The 19,123-nt window shown below is 45.2% G+C and overlaps 1 protein-coding gene across 5 annotated transcripts in view; it reads right to left on the reverse strand.

Moving 5' to 3' along the window:
• BAZ2A (bromodomain adjacent to zinc finger domain 2A) overlaps positions 1–18,739 on the reverse strand; it is a 100,552-nt gene extending 81,813 nt beyond the window's left edge. For 3 of the 5 annotated variants that reach the window (XM_040425621.1, XM_040425623.1, XM_040425624.1), the window contains exons 1-6: positions 18,608–18,739; positions 8,718–8,855; positions 7,633–8,163; positions 3,010–3,180; positions 1,520–1,735; positions 208–378 (exon numbers count right to left, since the gene is read on the reverse strand). In XM_040425621.1, coding sequence (XP_040281555.1) covers positions 208–378; positions 1,520–1,735; positions 3,010–3,180; positions 7,633–8,163; positions 8,718–8,853 — 1,225 coding nt within the window. In that variant the 5' untranslated portion in view covers positions 8,854–8,855; positions 18,608–18,739. The remainder of the gene's footprint in view (positions 1–207; positions 379–1,519; positions 1,736–3,009; positions 3,181–7,632; positions 8,164–8,717; positions 8,856–18,607) is intronic. The other 2 variants (XM_040425626.1, XM_040425622.1) reach the window with 1 other exon arrangement.
• Positions 18,740–19,123: the final 384 nt, after the last annotated feature.

Genomic DNA, 19,123 nt, shown 5'->3' on the forward strand with positions numbered 1-19,123 from the left:
GCTGTATAAGGCAGCCAGAGACGGCCAGAGTTCTGGAAACAGCCGAGCTAGCTACTTCCCTAAGTAACAGACCTAAGAATACTACCACAACCACTCTAATGAAATCTTATGGTTGTATTATAAATAAATACAATATTACAAGGCTCATAGCTGTGCGATATGCCACTAAGGCATCATTTACACTTATGTAGGCCAATAGGGACTTACCCTTTACTTCCCCAGGCTCCATGTCTTCCTCCTCGGGGTCGGGGACAGTAGCACTTGGTTCGGGGGTTGCATTATCTGTGTAAATTTCAGTCTGTGAGTTGCTCTCTAATGCAGCACTGGGTTCTTCTGCTTTACTTCCTTCTGGACTTTTATGCATTTCAGGCTTATTATCTGTAAACACAGCTATGCTCAGCACTGACATACACAAAAGTAAAAGCTTAAAGAGGTTATCCTGGAAAAGATAATGATGACCCATTCTCAGGATAGGTCTCCGTTACCACATCGGTGGGGGGCTGAGTTCTGGCAACCCTGCCAATCAGCTGTTTCAGGGAGTCGCTGCACTCACTGCAGCCAGCTCTTGCCAGCTTTCTAAGCACAGCACCGTACATCGTATAGTGGCTGCTCTTGGTATTGCAGCTCAGCCCCATTGCCTTGAATGGGGCTGAGCTGCAACTAGGCCAAGTGACCAATCTACAGTGATGTCACGGCCTAGGAAGAGGCAGTGACGCTCACTGAGCGCCTGGTGTCTTCTAACAGCTAATCAGCGGAGGGTACAAGGTACTGGACCCCCACATATCTGATAATGATGACCTATCCTGAAGATGAACAATATTACTGGATTTTGCATAAAACTGTAACACATGAAGCAAAAGATAACCATGACTGACAAATAACTACAATAAACAGCGACTAGGAAATAGTCAGTAATAACAGTAATCAGAAACTTGTCAGCAGTAAAAATGTATATTGCCAACAATAGAAGAATCCTAATGTCCTAGAGACTTCAGGGCTTCGTATTTACAGAGCTATGTGATGTCCATGATTATGTGCCATAGAAGAATCATATGCCTCTGTATCGCTAATGGATATCTGCACAGATTATGCAGTAATAGGGTAGTAAAAGTAATATGGCACTTTTGCTGATGCACAATCTTTCAATAGTGTAGTTGGGCAGTGCCAAGTAACAGGACAGTATGTACAGTGCTGCAGTCTAGTAAGTGGCTCATCAGTACTGCTCCCTGCCCTGATGAGTCCAACCATGCGCCAGATTTATCACGCTGATCGATAAGTTTGGAGCATCTAAGATTTTTGTCTAGAGCTGTTCCTCCAGTTCTTGCACGCCACCTGCCTACTGGAGTAAATTTACTCCTTTTTGGCAAATTTTTAGAAAGTGGCAGTTGATAAACCTAGAGTGCAGCTAAGTAAATGTTATACACAACCGCTTTCAAAAGTGGCAAGAGCTGCGTAAAAACGCAAAAAAAATCACATAATTTTGCACAAACACAACATGCTCCAGATATTGCCCACTTACTGTAACTACCTTGAACTCCAGAGTCTCCCAACTCAGGAGATACAGACACAGAACGAGATAAGCGAGGGGTCTTCACTTCTTCAACCACAGGATAGAAGGCAGCATCTGACATTGATATACATCCAAAATCTGGAGATTTGACCAGTGGATTCTCGTCTCTTTGTTGTGCTTCAACTTCTGTTTCCTCCTGATCATTTAACATACTGCTGACTGATTCTATTAATTTACAAAAATAAAATAAAAATTTAGAAATGACACACACATATATATATATATATATATATATATATATATATATATATATATATATATATATATATATAGCGCCTCTAGGAGCAAGGCAGGCCTTGCTGTTACACCTAGACGCTAGGCTCTCTCTACAACTGCCGTGCCCTCTCCACTTTAGCAGAAGTCAGGGCGTTTACATCGCCTGGCCCTGTCAATCAAAGACTTGCACTGCGCTGTTCACTTCAGTATCCAGCACAGGTGTAGTCCAGGAAATTCCCTTTTGAGCAGCGAGTGCAAGACTTGCAGAGGGCGCAAAAGTTGCAGAGAGAGCAGAGTCTCTAGGTGTAATGGTAACGCCCCCGTTGCTCCTAGAGGCTCATTTACATATATTAAAACATCATTTTTCTCAGCAATGCGGGAAAATATGAACATGGGACCAACACAGATGCCTCCAGGTCAGCACATGCAGTGCACATGCAACAGGTCAGCCAGTTTCAAATCTGATGACTGATTTAAGCCCAAAATGTAAATGCAGACATTTGCCCAGGGTAAAAAAAAAATAAAAAAAAATCCTACCACTCATGGATAACAGTTTTGATTTGTTAACTACACTGCAGGAGGTCTCTCAGGACTTTACCCACTTTTGATATTCATGGAAGCCGCATTCCCTTCAGAGCTACCTACGGTAATTTTTTCATACTAATTAAAACATGAATAAAGAAAGCAAATGCTAAATTAGTGGAAGAGGGGAGAAGAAAAGGCAGAACATAAAGATAACCAAAAAGAGAAAGAAAATCAATCGCAAATTGTCTGAAAATCAAATGAGGAGATATAGCTTTCTTGTTGCAATTTTATAAAATGATGAAAGGCAGGATTTCACATAACTTGAGAAATTGCACCCAATTAAGCCTATAGTACAAAGAACTTATTTTTTTTTGGGGGGGGGGGGGGGGTCTATTAAAAATACTAAATACATTAATAAAGTATATTACAAAAAGTCTTATGACATTCGGGACATTTTAACAAAAATGTATTCAAAGGTTTAGTTACTCTTTACTAAGTCATCAATAAAAATAAAAAAGGCGTGTTTTTGGTACAGTAATGGGGACCAGCCATCTAAAATATCACCTATATGTACAAGTGATCCGACCATCAGACCTTTCACATGCACCATGACAAAGTATTATATACAATACATAAGTAATATGTACCCATACATTACGTTACAAGGGCAATGATTTGAAGCATTTATTGTAACCTACCACCAGTGGCTTCATTTTCAGAGGCATCCATGTCGGTATCTATGTCGGAGTTGAGGACATGGCACTTTTCAAGTTGGGTTGGAGGAGGAGATGGGTCATTCATACTACTGACATCTGGACTAAGTCGTTCAGTTGCCAGATCTGGTCCGTTGTGCTCAGATATTTTATGACCTATATTGCAACACACAACTGTCAGCGCAGTTTATCATTTGTACTGTATAACATGAATAAGGACCAATGCACATAAATGGTCAATAGTGACAACTGAACAGAACTGTAATAACTACTGTATTGTTCATACCATAAGATGCACCTGACCATAGGACGCTCCCTAGGTTTAGACAACAGGAAAGTAGCAAATAATTTCTTCTAATTAAAACTTAGCTTGTAGTTTAAAGGGAACCTGTCACTTCCCAAAACCATCCCAAGCCGCCAGCAGTACCTGCGTGTAGCCAGCAGTGTGTTTCTCATGATGCCTTTCTTCCTGAAGGCAGATGCAGCAAAAGTACTGAAACCGTTGTTTTATCCCCTGCCCGGCGTACTTCTCCACACATGCTTGAAGTCAAGGAGGCCCCCTTCATTGTGACGGACAGCGCTTATGCACGAGAGTTCGGCTGCCTTTGCCGAACTGCCAGTCACAGCAAAGGGGCAGGGAAGGGAGCGCGGTTACCGTGACTTGAAGCAAGGAGGCCACTGCCCCCTTGACGTCAAGCACATGTGGAGAAGAGCGCCGGCAGGGGATAAAGGAACACTTTCAGTACTTTAGCTGCATCTGCCTTCAGGAAGAAACACATCATCAGAAACACACTGCTGGCGGCTTGGGTTGGTTTTGGGAGGTGACAGGTTCCCTTTAATGAAGTGGAGGGGTCAATGTCACCAAGTTTATTAGGGTAGAGGGGGTTAGTAGTTTTGGTCAGCTCCTGTTAATCCTAGTGTGACATCTTTTGACCATTGGCGCTTGTAGTCAGATGATAGGAGTATAAACAGTGCAGTACAGTACCCACTGTGTAGTCCTCTTCTTACCGCTCCGACTCCTCCCACTGGTGACATCATCAAAAGTCCTTCAGCTACACTAAGGCCCCTTTCACACGAGTATTCCGCGCAGGTTAAATGCGTGATGCGAACGCATTGCGCCCGCACAGAATCCGGACCCATTCATTTCAATGGGGCTGTGTACATGAGCGTTGGTTTTCACGCATCACTTGTGCGTTGCGTGAAAATCACAGCATGTTCTATATTCAGCGATTTTCACGCAACGCTGGCCCCATAGAAGTGAATGGAGCTGCGTGAAAATCGCATCCGCAAGCAAGTGCGGATGCTATGCGTTTTTCACGGATGGTTGCTAAGAGATGTTGTTTGCATACCTTCAGTTTTTTATCACGCGTGTGCAAAACGCATTAAATTACATTGCACCAGCGCGATAAAAACTGAACAAATGAACGCGATGGCAGAGAAAACTGAATGACTTTGTTTGCGAAATCGCTTATTTTTCACTGAACGCATTTGCAACGCATCCGGACCTAATCCACATGCGCTCGTCTGCAAGGGGCCCAAGTCAGCTCTTTCATGTATTTCCCTGCTGCCTACAGACCTTCAGCATGGGGAGGGAGGTGTTTCTCACAGTCCTCTCCATTATCGCTCAGCCTCCCCTCCTGCCTGCACTGATCACCTCGATCAATGTCACGCAGGGAGAGAGAGAAGTGTGCAGACACACAGCTATCTCATTCATACAGCAAAGCGCTGTATGGGTGTTCTGCGGGATCATTAAGGAAGCAGAAAGGGGGGTCTGGCACTGCTAGACCACCCTGACTGCAAACTTTAAGACATGGTCACTTTAAAGAAAAAGGTTTCCTGTGAAAAAAAGTGAGTCTTTGTAATTACTAAGACTTCTTGTAACTCACACATGCATTTCATATGTTGCTTCTCTCTATATATATATATATATATATTTTTGATAGTCCGTCTATGGATGTGTATTGTTATAAAGGGTACTTTCACACTTGCAGCAGAGAGATCCGGCAAGCAGGAACTGCTGGAACTGAATACCGGATCCGGCAAAACGTATGCCAACTGATGGCATTAGTAAGACTGATCAGGATCCTGATCAGTCTTAAAAATGCCGGATCAGTCCAAAAAAATACATAATCAGTCTTTCCGGTGTCATCCGGCAAAACGGATACGGCATTTACTTTTTTCCGGTCTGCGCATGCGCAGATCGGAAGGACAGATCCGGCATTCCGGTATTTTGAATGCCGGATCCGGCACTAATACATTCCTATGGAAAAAAATGCCGGCATTCCGGCAAGTCTTCAGTTTTTTTCGCCGGAGATAAAACCGTAGCATGCTACAGTTTTCTCTTTTGCCTGATCAGTCAAAATGACTGAACTGAAGACATCCTGAAAGGATGTATGGGGATAAAACTGATCAGTTCTTTTCCGGCATTGAGCCCCTGTGACGGAACTCTATGCTGGAAAAGATAAACGCTAGTGTGAAAGTACCCTTAGACAGTTCTCTTTGACAAACTTTTTTAATCCAATGTTGCAGGTTGCAAATAGTGTTCAATTTACCTGAAGTAGCTGCACGTCCTTAGCAAAACTACGTGGCTTTGTTGCCTACCAGAGTTTAGCTTTTTTTTTTCTAGGCCACTTTAGAGGGTAAAAAAGCTGGCCTACACCTAGACAACTCCTTTAAATTGAACTTAAATTTCAGTTCCCTAGAAGACTACATCACAAAACTCCACACTGGTCGCACCTGTCGGACAATTTTTCCACAGATTTCATTAACTGCAATCCCCAGGTTGAAATTTATGAAGAAAATCCATGGGGCTGAGCACATGTCCTGACCACTACACAGAGCAAGGAGCTGTACTATTTCAGGTGTGCAGCGGCTCCTTCTATTAGCTGATCTGACACCCCACCAAATGAGACGTGCACGACCCGTGTATCGAAAGAACCATGACAAGGAGTTGCTGGACTAGAATAAGCATCAGCTAAGTTACCCCAACCAGACAACTCCTTCTAGCTCAGCTGGACACCTTTAAAGGAAATGGATCACCAACATTTTTTTCTGCCTATTAAAACCAAATAGTAACATTTTTTTTTTCTAATCTCCTTTTAGTTTCTGATTACAGAATTTTTTATTCTACTTCTTGAACATGATTATGGGGGCGGCCATCTTGCCTGAGCTGTTCTGAACAGCACTGAAAAAGAAAGTTACTTTACGGCAGCCCCATGGTCCATAGACACAATGTTCAGGAGGGGACCTCCTGGACTTCTATAGTAGAGTTTTCTAGGCATGCCCTGTGACCGATGCAGAGGTCATTGTACAAGGAAAGGATAGATAAGCTTTGACAATACCTTATTGAGAATGATGGATCCTGTCTTATCTGCCATTCTAATCCTGGCTGTAATGATATCACCTCTGTGTATAGATAAGCAGGTAACTGCAGTAAAGTGATCTGTACAGACCAAGAAGTGGTGCCTAGTATTAGGCTTAGTTGCCAGTGCGAAAACTGAAGGATTTTATGGCAATTGACGTGGAAAATAAAAATAAACCACCAATTATTTTTTACAAATCTTAGGCTACTTTCACACCTGCGTTAGGTGCGATCCGTCTGGTATCTGCACAGACGGATCCGCACCTATAAATGCAAACGATGGTATCCGTTCAGTGCGGATCCGTCTGCATAACAGCTTTTTCAGATCTGAGTTTTCACTCAGATCCGACAGTATAAACTGAGTATAAACTCAGATCCGACAGTATAGTCTAACACAGAGGTGTCCCCATGGTGATGGGGACGCCTCAAGTTAGAATATACTAAGAACTGTGTACATAACTGCCCCCTGCTGCCTGGCAGCACCCGATCTCTTACAGGGGCCTGAGATCTACACAATTAACCCCTCAGGTGCCGCACCTGAGGGGTTAATTGTGCGGATCTCAGCCCCCTGATCGGGTGCTGCCAGGCAGCAGGGGCCAGACCCCCCTCCCTCCCCAGTATTAAAAGCATCGGTGGCAGTGGCCACAGGCTAACAACCCCCCTCCCCCATCATTGGTGGCAGCGGAGCGGCATTTCCGATCAGAGTCCCAGTTTAATCGCTGGGGCTCCGATCGGTTACCATGGCAGCCACCAATAGTGTGTCAATGTAAACGGATCCGTCCCCATTAACTTACATTGTAAGTCAGGACGGATCCGTTCGGCTCCGCACCGCCAGGCGGACACCAAAACTGTCCGCCTCCAGAGCGGAATGGAGCCAAACTGATGCATTCTAAATGGATCCGCATCCATTCAGAATGCATTGGGGCTAAACTGATTCGTTTGGGGCCGCTTGTGAGAGCCTTGAAACTTGATCTCACAGGCGGACCCAAAAACGCCAGTGTGAAAGTAGCCTTAAACATAAAAACATGATTTAAACAATAGGTCCTTTTCTGATGACACATTTCCTTTAAGTAGGGCCAGAGTCTCTCACATTCTGCATGACTTCTAACAAACAGCCAAAACTTAGCTCTTAAAAAGGAGAATCCCATCGTACAAAGTGCAGGCATATCGCTAGGCTATGCCATTATTTTATGATCCAAAACCTTGGACCGACCACGAGAATGAAGGGGATGCTGTGGAATACACACCTGTTTGTGCATCAGAGCAGCCCACAGCTTCGGTCTTGGTTCCATCGGCCTCTAATATTTGTGCAGCATTTGAATCTATTCCCTGCTGTCTTTCCTGGCTTTGAGAGGTAACAGAGACGCATTGTATGCTAGAGATCGGTGATGCCGGGTCTGAACAAGATGTCTCAGAAAAGCAATGCGTCTCATTTACTGCAGCTGCCACTTTTACATTAGAATGACTAAAGTTGAACAAGTCTTGACCAGTGATGGTGAGAGATGCTGGATGGCTGGAGGCAGAGTTTTCCCAGGTGTCCTGTGAGCTTCCTTTACAAAACGGGCCATTTGTCAATGGAGATGCTAAACCATTGAGCTGATGTGGACTTTGCCCATGACTGTCAATCACAATCGTAGACTTGGGGTATTTCCAGAGGTAGTCAAAGTTCTTGGATGTAGAGTGACTGGTACTAATGGCATCTGATGCATACGTCCCATGAGGATTAGTTGGGATGGAGGGGGAGATCAGGCCATTCACTGGCATGTCGCAATTCAGACCTAAGTGGACAAATGTCAGACATTAGGCTAACTTATTATGACAACTTCTGGATAAATGCCTCTTCTACATAATGCAGTATAGGGGGCCGTACACTAATTATTGCGCTGAGAAGCAATGTTAATTTGGCTGAGAAGCAGTTATAGATCAAAGCTAAGCTTGTGGATGCGCGATCCAATTCTCTTTTCTCTTTTTTTGAACTTCTGGATAAACTTTAATTATAAACTAATAGTTTTTTCAAATGAAACGTTAATTGCTGAATGATGGAATTAAACATGTAATAAAGCTTCCCAGCCAACAGTAACCAATCCAGAAGAGGATCGGCAGCACCACATAGGGAACCTTCACACGTGTTGAATTCGTCATAGACAAACCCAACCTGTAGTTACTAAGTGATCTGCGGCAGAAATACAAGGCCGAGACTCTGATGGGCAGTTTGAGGCCGTAGATTTGACAGCTTTTTCTGTGAGGAATCAAGTGAGAATAAGTTGAATGTCACTTATTTTCACACGTTTTTCTGTGGAATTGCTGAGAGATTTAAAAAGCCCGAGTTCACCTTTTGCTTGCTGAGGAAATATTACAAGAGAATTATTTGTGTAAACCGGTTCCATCAATTGAGGCAGCTGTTTCAGTCCTGAGGCGCTGGATAATGGAGGCGGACCAGTGCTTCCAAAGTGATTGTTTGTCTCCATGTCTACAAAGCAAAAGGAGTAAAGAGTTAAAAGATATAAAATAAATTTAAAAAAATAAAAATCACATAATAACTTTAACGGACAATTACTTTCCATATGAATGATTTAGGACATGCCTAATGGTGCCTGACCGAGAAGAACTCTTAAAGGGGTTCTCTACTTGTTAGAAGGCTCCCTCCACAATGAGCGGACAACGTGCCCCCTGCTAGTAATCGGCTCTTCACTGGGAGTAAACCTGCCGATAAGTTTTCCATTTCCCTGCAGCATCACCACAGGTGAAACAAAGCATTACACAGCGCACGTTCAAGTGAATGGGCTGTCCAATTAAAGGGGCTGTCCGGTTCAAAGTGGAACTCACCCAGGCAGCCCCTCCGAGATGAGCATTGGACCATTTCAAGCTCTGCTGCTCTCCCTTGCCCTGCGCTGAACTGCACAGGGAAAGGGCTTTTTCATTAGATCCAGTGACATACTGGGTCTCTGCTAGGCAGAGGCTTCAACCTAGCAGTGTTCCCAGTGACGTCACCGGCTTTAACGGGCGGGCTCTAGAACTGCTCCAGCAGTGTAAATGCTCTAATGCTCATCTCAGAGGGGCTGCCTGAGTGAAGAAGGGGATATGTCTGGCTTCAGAGCTGACCCTTTAAAAGAGGTTGTCCCATTTACTATATTAATGACCCACCCTCAGGATAGGTTATCCATATCAGATCGGCGAGGGCCTGACTGCCTATTCACTTGAATAGGATGGAGCTGTCCCACTGGAGAAGGACGGAGGAGCTGTAATTACACTGCTCACTGCTGTGATGTCCACAGTGCAGACAAGGCAGCGGCAGAACAGCGGAGCGGATGTGGTACCGGCAGTCAGGCCCTCGCCAATCGGAGAAAAAAAAAATTAACTCTTTTTCCGATTCATAATATTTTAAAAAAAACAATAAAGCAAACCAGGTTATTTATGGTGAAAAAAAACATTGTCTGTAAATAATTGCCATTGTCTGTAACCTTGTCTTAAGGTGGCCATGCACATAAAAGCAGATTTCAGCCGACTGTCGTTTGAAAAACTAGGGCAAACAAGCATTCGCGATTGCCGCCGGCAGACTCCTGTCTGCCGAAAATGCAATCCCCCCATGCCGGAAAACTTTGGCGGTTCATTGGCTGAAACTGCATGCTGATGGCACGATCGGCTGAATTTAGCCGATCACCTGCTATTGTGCTCAAGCAACAGGAAGTCCGCCTTGTCGGGCAGTTTAGTTGTTGGGACCGTTTGTACCGCCGATCATTATCTCAAATGTATAGACAACTTAAAAAAAAAAAAAAAAAAAAAAAAAAAAAATTAATAAAAATAATAAAAGTATCAAATTGTACCAATAAAAACTAGTGCACAGTCCACATGAAAATGCCGACTGAAAAGTAAAAAAATAAATAAATAAAAGTTATGGGAGTCAGAGTATGGTAAAACAAAAACAAAAACAAAAAAAACACGACATAAACCTGGTATCCCTGTAATTATACTGACCTGCAGAACAAATTCACCTTGTCGTTTTCACCACAAAGTGAAACCGTTAACTGAAATCCAAAATAACAATGGCAGAAATGTGTCCTTCCACCGCAGTTTTTTGTTTTTTTTACAGGTCCCAAGTAAATTATATGGATCAGAAATTGTGCCATTAAAAAAAATACAATCTTCAGAGTACACATCATTCACAGATTGCGGACATTTGACCTGTAGTGTGGATTGTAGCAAGGATGGTGATACACCGAGTCCAGGAGGGCATCAGCAGCCAAAAGCAGGCTGCGACGGGGGGGAGCCTGCCTAGCACAGCGGGTGACACTAGGGAGGCTCACCCCCCCCCCCCCCCCATATATTCGTATATTTTGATCCGCACGACGGGGAGATGCAGCACCGGAAGTGCGGGCATCAGGAGGGATGCGGGTGATGGGGAGCGGGGCAAGTATAACTTTTATGAGGTGCCCAGGCATTTTGGGGGGCATTATAGGTGTTGGATAACCCTTTTAAAACCTTTATAATGGAAAAGTAATTTAATTCTCCACTATACTTTCTGTGGCAGTTCTTTCTGGTTTTCAAAATCTCTGCTTGCTGTCATTCAACGGGAACCTTCATTTTAATCTCAGGCATAGAAATCTGCCTTGGTCATGTGATGGTTACCAGGAGCCTGACATGATCATAAAAATGGGGGCCCCATAACCCATGGAGCTTCCTGAATTGAACAAGCCCCTCAGGCACTCGCACAGCCGCTCCATTCATTTATTTGGGGGTTCTGGAGATAGCCTAGTCCGATCATGTTCGTGAAGAATTCGGGTCTCTGTTTTTGGCTCTCCATGTGTAATCCATATTCCACAGACACTGCTAGGCTGAAAAATCCGTTTTCAGGGCATCTCCTACCTATGGTCCATGAAAACCACGATCCAAATAGGATGTGCGAATACACACATTAAAGGGAACCTGTCACCTCCAAAAAACATCCCAAGCCGGCAGCAGTACCTGACAGTAGCCAGCAGTGTGTTTGTAACGATCCTTTTCTTCCTGCAGGCAGATGAAGCAAAAGCTATAAGAACGTTCTTTAATCCCCTGCCGGCGCGCTTCTCTAGTCAGGCTTGACGTCACGGGGGCAGCGGCCTCCTTGCTGCAAGTCACGGTAACCACGCCCCCTTCTCTGTGATTGGCAGCGCTTATGCCCGACAGCCGGCTGGCTTTGCTGAACTGCCGGCTGTCAGTCACATCGAAGGGGCAGGGAAGGGGGCGTGGTTATCTTGACTTGAAGCAAGGAGGCCGCTGCCCCCGTGACTTTAAGCCTGACTAGAGAAGCGCGCCGGCAGGGGATTAAAGAACGTTCTTATAGCTTTTGCTTCATCTGCCTGCAGGAAGAAAAGGATCGTTACAAACACGCTGCTGGCTACTCTCAGGTACTGCTGCCGGCTTGGGATGTTTTTTGGAGGTGACAGGTTCCCTTTAAAGTCAATGCCGTCCACGGAGACTACCGACATGTGAAAGAGGGCTCAGAAACTACTGTTTCTTTATGGGATGCCTGTACACAGACAGGTGTAGATGACTATGCTTTCTTATACAGTCTTGGCATCAAGCAAATAGGCTCTATGGAAATCCTGAGTGTAATGCATGAAGGCAATAGGCTTAGATGCAGAGATGTGACCTGTCTGCCTGTAGCAGTGGTGGCGAACCTATGTAATGGGTGCCAGTGGTGGCACTCAGAGCCCTCTCTGTGGGCATCGCACCCTGTATAGTCTATGGTGTACCAATATCCCTTAGACGTCTCCTGCCATTCATCAGCGCAGGCGCACTATGAACAGCACAGGCAGCGCACTGAAGATATTATAGCTACTACATGGAGGATATACAATACTGGACTGTGGTATTCAGGTTACATTGCCGTGTTGGCACTTTGTGATAAATAAGTGGGTTGTAGTTTGGGCACTCGGTCTGTAAAAGGTTTGCCATCACTGGCTTATAGTAGATATACTCTAGCTGCAGAAGGCACTGCTGGCAATATCATGGACTATAAGACTCACTAATGATTACCATGTGTATGGCATCAAACTACTTCACCACTTTACAGACGTGACATTCTTACAGGATGTGGACACTTTTGCAACCTCATCTTACTACCAACTGACAGAAGGGGAACAACACACGACAGCAGGATCAGACTAACCACCATGGAGACACATCGGTCTGCAGAGTGGGGGCAAACAGGGGTCGCGCTACATTTTTTTCTGGAAGAGTAAAAATACTCCTCTTACCATTTTTGAGGAGTATTTTTAGCCGATGAGGAGTACAAAAGTTACAGTAATTCAAATAGTTAATACGAAGACATACATACTATTAAGGGGTTGCTATTTATGCAGGGAAACCATTACTAGAATCTAGAACTGTCTTCCATGCATAAATAGCAAATTTAGACAATTTTAAATTTAGCTGAGGTCACTGTTGCGCTGAGGGGGTCGGCACCACTGAGGTCACTGTTGCGCTGAGGGGGTCGGCACCACTGAGGTCACTGTTGCGCTGAGGGGGTCGGCACCACTGAGGTCACTGTTGCGCTGAGGGGGTCGGCACCACTGAGGTCACTGTTGCGCTGAGGGGGTCGGCACCACTGAGGTCACTGTTGCGCTGAGGGGGTCGGCACCACTGAGGTCACTGTTGCGCTGAGGGGGTCGGCACCACTGAGGTCACTGTTGCGCTGAGGGGGTCGGCACCACTGAGGTCACTGTTGCGCTGAGGGGGTCGGCACCACTGAGGTCACTGTTGCGCTGAGGGGGTCGGCACCACTGAGGTCACTGTTGCGCTGAGGGGGTCGGCACCACTGAGGTCACTGTTGCGCTGAGGGGGTCGGCACCACTGAGGTCACTGTTGCGCTGAGGGGGTCGGCACCACTGAGGTCACTGTTGCGCTGAGGGGGTCGGCACCACTGAGGTCACTGTTGCGCTGAGGGGGTCGGCACCACTGAGGTCACTGTTGCGCTGAGGGGGTCGGCACCACTGAGGTCACTGTTGCGCTGAGGGGGTCGGCACCACTGAGGTCACTGTTGTGCTGAGGGGGTCGGCACCACTGAGGTCACTGTTGCGCTGAGGGGGTCGGCACCACTGAGGTCACTGTTGCGCTGAGGGGGTCGGCACCACTGAGGTCACTGTTGCAATGATTTTATGAGGTTTAAAGGGTTTGTCCTAAGATCGATATTTATCACCTGTCGTTAAAGAGGACCCCTCACTAGTGTTGAGCGAACTTGTGTTGTAAGTTCGGCGTCTAAAGTTCGGGTTATCGAAGTATCCCGTTATGGATTCTAAATTCCATTATGGATTCTTCGATAACTTGAACCCAAACTTTAGACGCCGAACTTAAAACACAAGTTCGCTCAACACTACCCCTCACCTCTCCTGATTTGTCTGTTTTGGTAACTACTTGCACCCCCCCATGTAATAACAATCCTGGAGCATGTATTCTTATGACTATGTTGCACCATTCCTCTGTTATTCCTGTTATTAGTTATGAATGACTTGCTGGCAGTTTGCAGTGAAGGTCCAGATGGGGGTGTCACTGCACAGACTGATATTATTCAATCAGTGCTGTCAACTGGTAACATCCAGCTGGACCTTTATTGCAGACTACTAGCAATTCGTTCATAAGTTCTAGTAGGAATAATAGAGGAATGGTACAATATAGAGTCACAAGAAATGACTCCCCAGAATTGTTATTGCATGGGAAATGCAAGTCGTTACTAAAACAGACATGTCCCCTTCAAGTACATGATCGCTGGGGGTCCCACCTTGGTTACCATAGTCTAGTGTTTTCTGGGTCAAGTATGGATAGGTAAATAGTGTTGATCTTGGGACAATCCCTTTAATTTTTACTGCTGTTTCTATGCCGCTGGTCACTGGGGTTTGCCAAAGTTACGTCCTTGTAGATGAGCTCTCAGGTGGGTATGTCAGTGCCACCGGGGCTGTTGGTAGACTCTGAAGAGACCTGCGGCACTGGCAGCAGGCACAATGGATGGTGGTACATGCTGGTGCCAAGGGCACAAGCGAAAGACCCAGGCACATACCTCGCACCGCCAGTCACTTGTTGTGGATCTGGATGACGTCATCACGTAGTGATAACCACTGATCTAGGGTGCAGCAACCTTTGGCACTCCAGCGCTGCTGTGAAACTACAACTCCCAGCATGCACACTTGCTCAGCTGTTCTTGTTACTCCCAGAGAAGTGAAAGGAGGATACTGGGAGTTGTAGTTTCAGAACAGCTGGAGTGCCAGAGGTTGCTGATCCCTGATCTAGAGGCTGTCATTTTGTGTTATGCTTGATCTTGCTATAAGGGGGAATTCGTCTTCCATGACCAGGTTGCCCTATCTCATGCCACAAAATTGCCACCACCGCTGTGGTTATTGGATGATACAGTTTTACAGCGAAGACTTCATGCGCTTGGCAGAGGGACTATGTCCTGGAGGCTGTAAATGGCCACATGCAGTCCTTGTAGCACCATGTGCCGCCTTGCGGCGCCACATTACAGAAGAAATCCTTATAGCAAACAATAGGTCTAGTTCAGCGTCTGATGGAACATGCTGCAATGAATCCTTGATGGATTCATAAGAAAGCTGACAAGTGACATAGGTAGAGGTCTACGAGTGACAGGTCTGTCGTTGTGGAGGTCTCCTGTTGGCGTGTCCAGCGCTGAGACCCTCGCTGACTTCGATAAGCAGGAGTCTGAAGAACTCAGCCACTTTTCCTCACTGCCGAGCGCCGTAGTGAAGACGGTCCCCTAGACCTTCTATTGAGGCCGTCTTCAGTACCACACTCAGCAGGGAGGAAAGACCGCGCTCGGGTGAGATTAGAGAGGAAAACAAGGCGCTCAGATCGGGACCCCCACTATATTTCACAGCAAGGTCACTTACCCCGCCAGTGAGGATCGCGCGCCTCCTTCCTTACTTCAGCGTGGTGTGCCAGAAGCTCTAGTAGCCTGCTCAAACTGACCAATCACAAAGCTCCTCACTGTAAGGAGCCTTGTTATTGGTTGTTTCAGGCAGCATTGCTGCGCTGCCCGTGCCGCTCACTGCGCTGATGAATAGCAGGGAAAAGTCTAAGGTGTATCGGTACGCCTTAGACTTTTTTCAGGGAGTAAAATGGCCTGAACAGGCGTCTATGACGCTTGTACAGGCGTTATTGCGACCTCTGGGTGCATACATTCACGGTTTTGGTTTTAAATAGAGTCTCTTTGTAAAATTGCTTCATTTACACACTTCTTGTATTCAGGGGTTATGACCACCCTGCAATCCAACAGCAGTGGTCGTGCTTCCAGATTACACGATAAAACGCCGGCCCCCCCCTGGTAGTCACAGATCACCGTAAACCAAAAATAAACCCCCTTTTTAAAATCTAACCTTTAATATTTCCTAAAATTATTTGTAACAGAATCCCCATAGATAGTATAACAAACCATAAATAAATCTCTATAGCCTTGAAAGAATAATATCCTAAAGGTTGGGACCACAGGAGTGCGCACAGGCCGCTGCTATTCCCTAGTGTGGAAGAACGACCACCACTGCTGGATTACAGAATGGTCGGATACAAGCAGTGGATAATGTGATGGAAAAATGAATCGAGTAAAGGAAGCAATATGGACAGTCACAATACATTAGTGAGTGCCTTGTGTTAAATTCCACTACATGATAAATACCATTTGTTGAAGTGAAGACAACCCCTTTAAGCTTAGGGTATTTACTACTACAGGTCCAGGGATAAGTTTAGGATATTTACTACTACAGGTCCTGGGATAAGTTTAGGATATTTACTACTACAGGTCTTGGGATAAGTTTAGGATATTTACTACTACAGGTCCTCGGATGAGTTTAGGATATTTACTACTACAGGTCTTGGGATAAGTTTAGGATATTTACTACTACAGGTCCAGGGATAAGTTTAGGATATTTACTACTACAGGTCCTCGGATAAGTTTAGGATATTTACTACTACAGGTCCTGGGATAAGTTTAGGATATTCACTACTACAGGTCCTGAGATAAGTTTAGGATATTTACTACTACAGGTCCAGGGATAAGTTTAGGATATTTACTACTACAGGTCCTCGGATAAGTTTAGGATATTTACTACTACAGGTCCTGGGATAAGTTTAGGATATTCACTACTACAGGTCCTGAGATAAGTTTAGGATATTTACTACTACAGGTCCAGGGATAAGTTTAGGATATTCACTACTACAGGTCCTGAGATAAGTTTAGGATATTTACTACTACAGGTCCTGGGATAAGTTTAGGATATTCACTACTACAGGTCCTGAGATAAGTTTAGGATATTTACTACTACAGGTCCTGGGATAAGTTTAGGATATTTACTACTACAGGTCCTGGGATAAGTTTAGGATATTTACTACTACAGGTCCTCGGATGAGTTTAGGATATTTACTACTACAGGTCTTGGGATAAGTTTAGGATATTTACTACTACAGGTCCAGGGATAAGTTTAGGATATTTACTACTACAGGTCCTGGGAGAAGTTTAGGATATTTACTACTAAAGGTCCTGGGAGAAGTTTAGGATATTTACTACTACAGGTCCAGGGATAAGTTTAGGATATTTACTACTACAGGTCCTCGGATAAGTTTAGGATATTTACTACTACAGGTCCTGAGATAAGTTTAGGATATTTACTACTACAGGTCCTGGGATAAGTTTAGGATATTCACTACTACAGGTCCTGAGATAAGTTTAGGATATTTACTACTACAGGTCCTGGGATAAGTTTAGGATATTTACTACTACAGGTCCTGGGATAAGTTTAGGATATTTACTACTACAGGTCCAGGGATAAGTTTAGGATATTTACTACTACAGGTCCTCGGATGAGTTTAGGATATTTACTACTACAGGTCCTCGGATGAGTTTAGGATATTTACTACTACAGGTCCTCGGATGAGTTTAGGATATTTACTACTACAGGTCCTGGGATAAGTTTAGGATATTTACTACTACAGGTCCTCGGATGAGTTTAGGATATTTACTACTACAGGTCCTGGGATAAGTTTAGGATATTCACTACTACAGGTCCTCGGATGAGTTTAGGATATTTACTACTACAGGTCCTGGGATAAGTTTAGGATATTTACTACTACAGGTCCAGGGATAAGTTTAGGATATTTACTACTACAGGTCCTCGGATGAGTTTAGGATATTTACTACTACAGGTCCTCGGATAAGTTTAGGATATTTACTACTACAGGTCCTCGGATGAGTTTAGGATATTTACTACTACAGGTCCTGGGATAAGTTTAGGATATTTACTACTACAGGTCCTGGGATAAGTTTAGGATATTTACTACTACAGGTCCTCGGATGAGTTTAGGATATTTACTACTACAGGTCCTGGGATAAGTTTAGGATATTCACTACTACAGGTCTTGGGATAAGTTTAGGATATTCACTACTACAGGTCCTGGGATAAGTTTAGGATATTTACTACTACAGGTCCAGGGATAAGTTTAGGATATTTACTACTACAGGTCCTCGGATAAGTTTAGGATATTTACTACTACAGGTCCTGGGATAAGTTTAGGACATTCACTACTACAGGTCTTGGGATAAGTTTAGGATATTCACTACTACAGGTCCTGGGATAAGTTTAGGATATTTACTACTACAGGTCTTGGGATAAGTTTAGGATATTTACTACTACAGGTCCTGGGATAAGTTTAGGATATTCACTACTACAGGTCTTGGGATAAGTTTAGGACATTCACTACTACAGGTCCTGGGATAAGTTTAGGATATTCACTACAGGTCCTGGGATATACAGATGATATTCAGTACACAGGCTCCAGGGCGCCTGTAACAATAGGAACCTTGCTGGGGATTTAAATGCAGGGCTGAGCTCCATTTGCTGCTCGGATGAATCACTCTCATATCAGAGGGAGAAACTGTTCAATCATAAAATGGAGCGAGCAGGTGACGAGCGGCGGGAGCACACGGCGCAGTACAGCCATATTAATAATGGGATTATTAGCAGGAGGCCATTACATTACGGTGTGGCCTGCACCGGGGTGCGGTGTCGGGGGCTCCCCGCGGGCTCCTCTCCCCTCCCGGACTCTCCATCATCACATAAAGAACTTGATGAAGTGGCCGCTCCGGGAGACCTGTCCCTGACTCCGCCGCAGTGAAGTCACTGGGGCCTACACTCCCCTCTGAAGCCCCGGGGTCTCCCGCGTCACTCCCCGGCTGCCCGTACTCACCTGAAGCCGCCAGAGATAGGTGTAAGTGGCGCTGGTCGCGGCCTCTTCTCACATGGTCCCCGGCCTGGCCTGGGGGAGGTAGCAGGACGAAGCCGCGGCTCCGGGGGTTGGAAGCTGAGTGTGTGAGAGCGAGGCAGGAAGTGCTGGCGTAGGCCGCGCGGTCCTAGAGGAGCCGGCTGCACTCCAGGCTCAGAACTTGTCCCATAAGCTGTGGATGTGAGAGGACTAGCGTCACTGCAGAGTGGAGTGTGCACTCACTTGTTATCGAGGCTTCATGGAACATCTGTAAATGGAGTCATATGTTATCTGGAAATGTTAGGACCTCACCTCAGAAATCACAGGGCCCTGACAAAATGAGAGTGGCCCTATCTACCTCTAATTAAAGTTATGGAACAATGGCTGGGCTTCTTGGAGAATCCCCAGAGGCAGACAACCACAGCATCCTCAACAGCCATGACCACCTCCCCAAAAAAGGACCACATAGACCTTCCAGGAGTATGATACTGATGACTAGGG

The sequence above is a fragment of the Bufo bufo genome, chromosome 3 (genome assembly GCF_905171765.1).
Source record: "Bufo bufo chromosome 3, aBufBuf1.1, whole genome shotgun sequence".
In the NCBI taxonomy this organism is placed as follows: Eukaryota; Metazoa; Chordata; class Amphibia; order Anura; family Bufonidae; genus Bufo; species Bufo bufo.